We start from the raw sequence: 8,005 nt of genomic DNA, 5'->3' as shown, positions 1-8,005 counted from the left end.
GACCATGCGTGTCTGTTCTTTTTATTTTTGTGTGTTATTATCAGAGTTATGTCATGCTGTATTGAATGGTTGGACATCAAATCCACACTGCAGTGTCCTATTCTTAGACGGACCATAATGGGACGTTTGTTTTGACAGTTCTAAGAATACTGATAGGGATTCTTTAAGTGCTTAAAATGTGTCTCAGTTAACTTAATTATGATTATTATTTTTTCTCTGTGTGTATATCACAACCCAACCCATCTCCCCTCCCTAAACGATCAAAAGTGGTTGCGTTGGCAACAGTGTGACGTATTTCAAAGGCTAAGAATAGAACCATTGAGAGCTTCTCTGCCTTTTATATAATTTATTTCTTTGCGAATGTTTGCCGCTGTGACGCAGTACAGGTTAACAGTCCAGTAAGATTAAAAATGTAATGAATTTACCTGACAAAGCACCTGATATTTGCAACTGGCAACAAGTAATGCTTGCAGCACTCACACTCTCCTTGTTATGAAACTGAACCCCAAGTCTAACAAAATGAGTCATGAGCTATTTATAGCTTCACCAATACATCTGTGCTGTGCATGACGAGGGCTTGACGTTGTGTCTATGCTGTTACATAAATGTGTTTTGGGTCTAAAACATGAGCATGTTTATAAAGCTTCCCTTAACTCATTCACTGCCACTGACGGCTATAGACATAAAAAAATCATTTGAACTATTTCTATTAGTTTTATATTTTTTCCACTTTTGTTAACAAGAGTATAAAATCCTAGAATTTTTTTATTGTACATTTAAAAGAGATATAAAATTTGTGATTGATCATGAGTTAACTATTGAAGTCATGCGATTAATTACAATTAAAAATTGTCACCCCTAATTTTTAATAATCTTTTTTTCCAATAGTTAACTCACGATTAATCACAAGTTTTATATCTGTTCTAAATGTACAATTAAAAAAATCTAGGTTTTCATACTCTTGTTAACAAAAGTGGGAAAAACTATTTTAAACTAATAGAAATAGTTCAAATGAATTTTTTACGTCTATAGCCGTCAATGGCAGTGAATGAGTTAATTGCCTTGAAATAAAGTTTTCAGAATATGTGGAATGTTTGTAGAAAGTATGTTAGAGAATTGTGTGAATAGTTCAAGCACTGCAAGAATGAAAAGAAGCACAATAATAGATTGTTTATGGCAAAGAAAATAGCAGCAAATATATAACAGAGAAAAATGAGTGAGATTTAAAAGTAGTTGGATATGAACTTGGGCACAGATTGCTCAAGTTTGTTCTTGTCATTGGCACTTTCAGTACCTGACATAACAGACAATTGGCTGCGGCTCATAAATGCCACTGGGTGTTATCACATTAGGTAACCTTATACGGCACGTAAAAAGTAGGCCAAGCCGTTGTCTAATATGCCGTGTTGTTGCAGCATGTTATGTTCCTGTCGCTGATTTTACGAGCCTCTTCATTCGGAAGGAAACACGGTCGTCAGAATGTGAGGGCAAAAGCAGAAGAGGTGCATAAATGAGACCTGCTGGAGTATTGCAGCAAGTCAAGAACAGTTTGTGAGAGTGAGCTGAAAGTGATTAATGGCTCTGACCTTCTTTCTGTGATCGACTAACTATGTCAGGCGCCCTTTTGCCCTTTTCCAAAGACTTCCCTCCCGGTCTATTTTGGGGTGGAAATGGGCTCCTGTGGGCCGCTTGATGTATCATGTCCTTATCTGTCAACTTCAGCAAGCATCTCCAAACTCTAAATCCGTTGGCACCTCACTGGCTGCTTTTGTTAAGGGAATTTGCTGGTGTTAACACTCTCACTGTCTGCTTTATGGCTTGTGTAACACCAGTGCTGCTGAGGATAGACTCCTTTGAATAAAGGTGAGCTCAATCCAATATAGTCACTGCTACAGCCACGATACAAGAAACTTCCTATTTAAAAGGGTTATATTTTGGATAGGTGACTTTTTAAATGCCTATTGCGGCTTTAGGTGAGTTGTGAAATCTTTTGTGAAAAAATATCCCATTATGAGCAAGCAAGATGAAGCATGCCATTTATTATTTGCCAACTCGTTCATCAACTCATTTCAACGTTGGCCACGTTGTCTTTTGCTTTTGTTTGTTTAAAGCATGTTTTCACTTTGCAGCTTGAAGGAAGTCATCTCACAAGCCTCTTGTAAATTCTTGTTTGACATGTTTTGCAGTAGACAACATGCTGTCTGCAGGTTTATCTCCTCCCCTCCTCCCCCTTACAAGTCAAATAAACGAGGTCAACCGTTCCATTAGGGGCTCGGCTAGAATGTCAAGAATTTCAGACTAAACTTCATGAACCTCTTGACTTTAGTTTGTTTTCTTACCAGCTTCACTGACTTGAGTTCACTCCAGACTATACATTGTTGCTACTGATGCCTTAAAACACACACACACACACACACAATACAAGCACCTTATGTAAACATGATGAAATTAAAGCTTCCTAATAATACATTATCATACAGAATCATCGTTTCCTGGTCTTGTGTCCACAATGGTGATGAATATTGTCACACTGTAGAGAATGGCATGTGAAGGACATAAGGCAGCGTTTCCTCACCCATTTCTAAAGAAGTCTGATGCAACGTTGCTTCAAGTGGTAGAACTTCAAGTGTTACATTTATTTCGTAAAGCAACCAGATCTGTGATGTGGCTGACTTCCTGTTGCGTAAACCAAACCGTATGACCCTGAAGATTTTTTTACTTGAGAAAACACTTCTGTATTCTTTTAGTAGAGAAGTCACGTCACTGTGCACTTATTCGTGTAAATTACGGAAATTGTTAGAGTTTGTAAATTATCATTTTGTTTAATACTGAAATGGTCGTCACTGATCCTGAGGATGACCTTCAGGGTGTTTACAGAGCTAACAGGATTTCTTCACAACTCATCATTCCTCTCAATAGATTATCGATGCAGTATAATGGACTGTCATGGTTAATATTGCAGACATCTATCCATCCATTTTCTTGACCGCTTTTCCTCACAAGGGTCGCGGGGGTGCTGGAACCTATCCCAGCTGGCTTCGGGCAGTAGGCAGGGTACACCCTGAACTGGTTGCCAGCCAATCACAGGGCACACAGAGACAAACAACCATACTCACAATCACACCTATGGACAATTTGGAGTGTTCGATTAACCTGCCATGCATGTCTTTGGAATGTGGGAGGAAACCAGAGTACCCGGTGAAAACCCACGCAAGCACGGGGAGAACATGCAAACTCCACCCAGGAAGGCCGAAGCCCGGACTCGATCTCACGTCCTCAGCACTGGGAGGCGGACGTGCTAACCAGTCAGCCAGCGTGCTATTGCAGACATAGTTTTTATTATTTTATTTTTTATTTATGTCTTTATTAGGGATTTATTCTGGAATGTTATTTTTAATATTTTCTCCCGGTGTCAGAGTATCTGTAATATAGTTGCACCCGAAACAACTAAATATGATATGATATGATTCTCATAAAATGTGTACTGTTGATAGTTGATATCCTTCTATTCTGATAGAAAGATTAGCTATTTATTCAGATACAATTGCTGCAGTTACTGCTTCTGCTGATTTTGCTCAGATTCACTCATTGACTATATTGTACCGGGATGCTTCTGATTCTAGATTTCTACCACCCTACTGCAGTAGTGGCGTAACATTGCTTCATTATGACGCGTTTACACAGAGGGGGGAGGAGTCGATGAGGTCAGATGACGACTGCATCTGCTATTTGCGGCAACCGTCGGGAGCTTTCCTCTGCACAGGGCGGTCGCTGGGGGAGGATTTATGCGAGTGGTCACTTTGGAAGGCGGTCCCACAGCTTCCAATTTGCACAGTTGCACACAAGCGGGGCCTCAGCTGGTTCATTCGAGGATAGAGACCGTCCCGAGCTGAACTCCGCGTTACAAATAGGCGCCAGCGCTCTTCCAAGTAGAGCAGAGTGAAGAACAGCACGGCTGATAATATTAAGTAACAAAACAGAACAGAGAGCATCTGCAGCGAGCAAGCGCATCTTCTTCCTGAACCGGCACTGAACTCCCATCACAGGTATTATTATTATTATTATTATTTAATAAACTCTCATTGTGGTGTATTTGATTTAATTTATTATTTTAGTTATTCATCTGTTCTTCTATTTTGTGGATGTAATGTTTCTGGTTAAATAAAATAAATAAAGGGGGGAAATGGTTGCGTAAGTAGTGTTCTGTGTTACCTGATAACATCGTAATATCAATTTATAATTGGACTGAGGCGAAATGCTGTAGTCTGTTCTCGTCTGGACACACTGTGGAGGGGGATCAGACTGTTCCCGTCAGAAGTGGGTCGGTCGTCCTGTTGGCCGAAGACCGGAATGCATGTCTATTTAAAGGGCGCTGTGCAATGCAGCTAGGAGGGAGAGACTATACGCTTTCTAAAAGTATTCTGTTTATGGGTGAAGCGAAATGAAAATGTAGGTCAAAGTCGTGTGACAATAAAACATTTAAAAAAAGTGTTACATTAGCTTAGTATTATTGTTAACATCAGGTGTTACGACATATTGGTCACATATTACGGAACAAGTTGCTCTAGTTTCACGGGAGTAGTGTAATAGGGTTACATAATATTGTGTTGTAATGGCTGTTGCGTAACCATTAAATCCCTCCATTGTGTCTCTCTCGCCACTAGGTAGCACTGTTGCTGCGGTTTCACTCCAACTCAACCTGAGATTTGACTTCTTCGCAATGTTGTATGAGGAGGTATCCCAGGAGATGAGGGTGCAGCAGGATGTAGCAATGCTCCACCCACTGGAGTCCTCAGGAGAAGGAGAGCGGGCACCTCTGGCCTTCCCGGACGACACCTTGTCCGCCCTGACCTCCAGCAACCTGTTGGCCCGCTCCCTGCTGGGCCGCACCGCCGCCGTCAAGCGCAAAGAAAGTCCCTCGTCAAGCATCCGCCGCAAGCGTGAGTTCATCCCACTTGAGAAGAAGGATGAAGGCTACTGGGACAAGAGGAAGAAGAACAACGAGGCGGCCAAGCGTTCGCGGGAGAAGCGTCGCGTCAACGACATGGTGTTGGAGAGTCGCGTGCTGGCCCTGCTGGAGGAGAACGCTCGCCTCAGGGCCGAGCTGTTGGCTCTCAAGTTCCGATTTGGTTTGGTGAAAGACCCATCCAATGCGTCAATCCTGCCCCTCTCTGCTTCGGCTCCTCCGCACACCCCTCCGAGCGTAACGCCGCACTATTACCTCCTCAACTCCTCATCATCACTCACCAACCACCAAACAGGTCAGCCGAGCGGGCGGGGCTCCAGAGACGGCGGCAACCTGTCCGAAGACTCTGGGTTTTCCACTCCAGGCGGGTCCAGCGTCGGAAGCCCCGTCTACTTTGAAGACCGACTTAGTGACCATGAGAAATCCTCGCCACACAGAGCAGAGGAGATGACCTTGGACCTCGACCACTCCTCTGCTGATGCCCACCACAAGGTGTACCAGGTCGAGCCTATGAAGAACCTCCCTCATAAGCTGCGTTTCAAGACGCCGGGTAACGGCGAGGCGAGCGATGCGGCAGGTGATCCAAAAAGCACTCGACGCAGCCCAGCACCTCCCCCGGTAGAGGCGCCGCGAGATACCCCGAAAGGCCAAGAACTGATTCGGGGCGAGACAGGGGAGGCGCATTCGGGCCCGTGGCTTCCTCTGCGGGGCGATGGGGGCAGGAGAGGGGGACAGTCGCCCCAGTATGTCCCCTCGCCACCAAACTTCAGCTTGCAAGGACACACGGAGGTCAAGTTTCAGCATGAGAACAACTACCTGAAGTCTCAGCTGAGCTCTTTGAGCAAGGATGTGGCTCAGCTGAAGAAACTTTTCACAGAGCAGCTCATGGCCAACGCCAACTAAGAAGCACTCTTCCACAATTAAACGTCGCTGAAAGAGAACATTTACTCTTTGAAGTGAAACCTCTAACAATGTGATGTATTTTGTGTTTCGAATACAGCATTATTTTGTAAATGTCTATATATATTCCTCTTGTAGTCTGCTGTTTAGGTTGCACGCCTCAGGCATGGAGCTTCCTTTTCTTTTGTCAGATGTACAACGTTCTCCCGTTATTCGTGGTGGTTTAAAGTAATACTTAGATTGCTTAAATAGGCGAGTTTTACCGCGAATAACCACAAATTAGCGAATGCCGGGAGTTCACTGTACAAATTCATCTCTATAATCCAACACACTGTGACAAGTAAAGCCTGCTTCTAACATCACAACCTCAAACAGTTTCAGCAACACGTGATAAGCGAAAGTGTTTGGAGTTCTGAAAAGCTTTGCACTGTTGAGGCAAGTCAGCTCAATCATCGTCAACAAATAGCAGATGGGATGGTAGCACGTACTCAACATCGAGCTCAACTAATAAATATTCAAGAATCTCAAGTTTCCTTCAATGTGTCCGTTGATGTTTATCGACACACCATGTGTTTATTTTCATGTAAAGCAGTCGAACACTGTTACTGTCTGTTGTTTGTCCACTTCTCTAAGTTTGAATGGTGTCTGTATATTTTCAACGAAAATAAACATTTGATAAAGTCACTATAAGTGTGTTATTATGTTCGTGACTTTTTAGTCATTCAAGTCCGTCCACTGTGTTGTAAACGGAAGAAGTAGGGCGTATCACTTGTCTCACTCTGCATTTTATCTCCAGTTTCAACACAGCAAAAAAAAATGTTAGGTAAAGTTGCATATGCAAATCACAAAGTCTATTGCAAAACGGGTTATCTCTGGGATGTGGTATTGAGCCAAGTGTCCATCCAAAGCTGAGTAATGCTGAAATCCGTTTGTCATCCTCATCACATAAAGCATCAAAGCCACATGGCTCTACTCGTTTCCGGGGTGAATTGTCTTTACTTTTCTTTTCCAGCAGGGGGCAGCAAAGACAATAGCATCGGGGGTCACTGCCTCGTCCTGATCCTTTTGTTCTTATATTAGCAAGTTAGTTGGTGTGGTGAATTTAGTATCTCCAGATCTGTATTTTTGTTCGTTTGATTATATCCATAAAAGACAAGGTTAATCTAATGATGGTCTGATTTAATCTGATCTGATTTTAATGCTTTCTGTACATCTCATTCTCACTGGGTCTTTGGGAAAGAGGCAAGGGAAAATCCTCAACACATACAAAAAAACAAAAACAAAAATCACCGGGGAACATTATTTCCTTAATATGGATGTAAATGTATCCACAATTGTCATACTCTTGAAAGCTATATTGTCTGTCAAAATAAATTGCACAATCTTGTGGGGCAATCAAAGTACTACAACAAAACAAAAACGATGATATATGCGACAAATACTGCAGGTGTGGAGCAGGATGTAGAAAGGAATGCAATTTAATAAAGCCACTGCAATATGTTACTACTCACATCTACGTAACTCCCAGTCCCCTCTTTCCTCCAATCTGTTGCCCCCACCACTACCGTCCTTTTTTCGGTGAAAGGATAAAGCCTGTTGCTAGGCAGGCAGTGCGACAGTTGCCATGGGAACGCTTGCAGACAGAGCTGGGGGGCTGCTCGGGTGGGGATAAGGATGGGGTGCAAAAAGAAAGGGACGATGTAGAGACAGAGAGAGGGAATGTGTGTTTTTATGGGGGAGGGGCATCCATGCTTCAGCTCCTTCAGTGCTATTTGTCTGCTTCATCCATGGAGGGAAACAAAGAATAACACTTGAAGATGATCCCTTAAAAAAAAAAACTGGAGAGCTGAGCTGGAAACTGTAGCACCAGGTGAAAACCTATGCCAAATTCCACTTAGGAAGACCAGAGTCGAGATTTTAACCCCAAACTTTAACATTGTGGGTCTGGTTAATATTGTGTTTGTGGAATATGAGTTAAGCAGCAAAATCCACCTGTTTTTCTGCATCTCAGGGGACGACGGCCTTTTTGTCACTTGCTGTCGATCTAAAATAACATCACAGTTGCTCAGGGCTCAGGTAATGACCAATAACCTGTTTTCTGAAGATGACCGTGATTGGTTGATACCTGAGCCCTTAGCA

The 8,005-nt window shown here is 42.9% G+C and overlaps 1 protein-coding gene across 1 annotated transcript; it reads left to right on the top strand.

Annotated features, from left to right (window-relative positions):
• Nucleotides 1–3,760: 3,760 nt before the first annotated feature.
• On the top strand, nt 3,761–6,550 carry nfil3-6 (nuclear factor, interleukin 3 regulated, member 6). The gene is made up of 2 exons (XM_077559202.1): nt 3,761–4,046; nt 4,665–6,550. The coding sequence occupies exon 2, from the start codon at nt 4,721–4,723 to the stop codon at nt 5,867–5,869; it is 1,149 nt and encodes a 382-aa protein (XP_077415328.1). The 5' UTR covers nt 3,761–4,046; nt 4,665–4,720; the 3' UTR covers nt 5,870–6,550.
• The last annotated feature ends 1,455 nt before the right edge of the window (nt 6,551–8,005 follow it).

Source organism: Vanacampus margaritifer, chromosome 2 (genome assembly GCF_051991255.1).
Source record: "Vanacampus margaritifer isolate UIUO_Vmar chromosome 2, RoL_Vmar_1.0, whole genome shotgun sequence".
NCBI classification, from domain to species: Eukaryota; Metazoa; Chordata; class Actinopteri; order Syngnathiformes; family Syngnathidae; genus Vanacampus; species Vanacampus margaritifer.
This window is presented reverse-complemented; position numbering and strand designations above follow the sequence as displayed.

Excerpts from the sequence above, each read along its gene's own strand:
- nfil3-6 (XM_077559202.1), top strand. The coding sequence starts at position 4,721 with ATGTTGTATGAGGAGGTATCCCAGGAGATGAGGGTGCAGCAGGATGTA.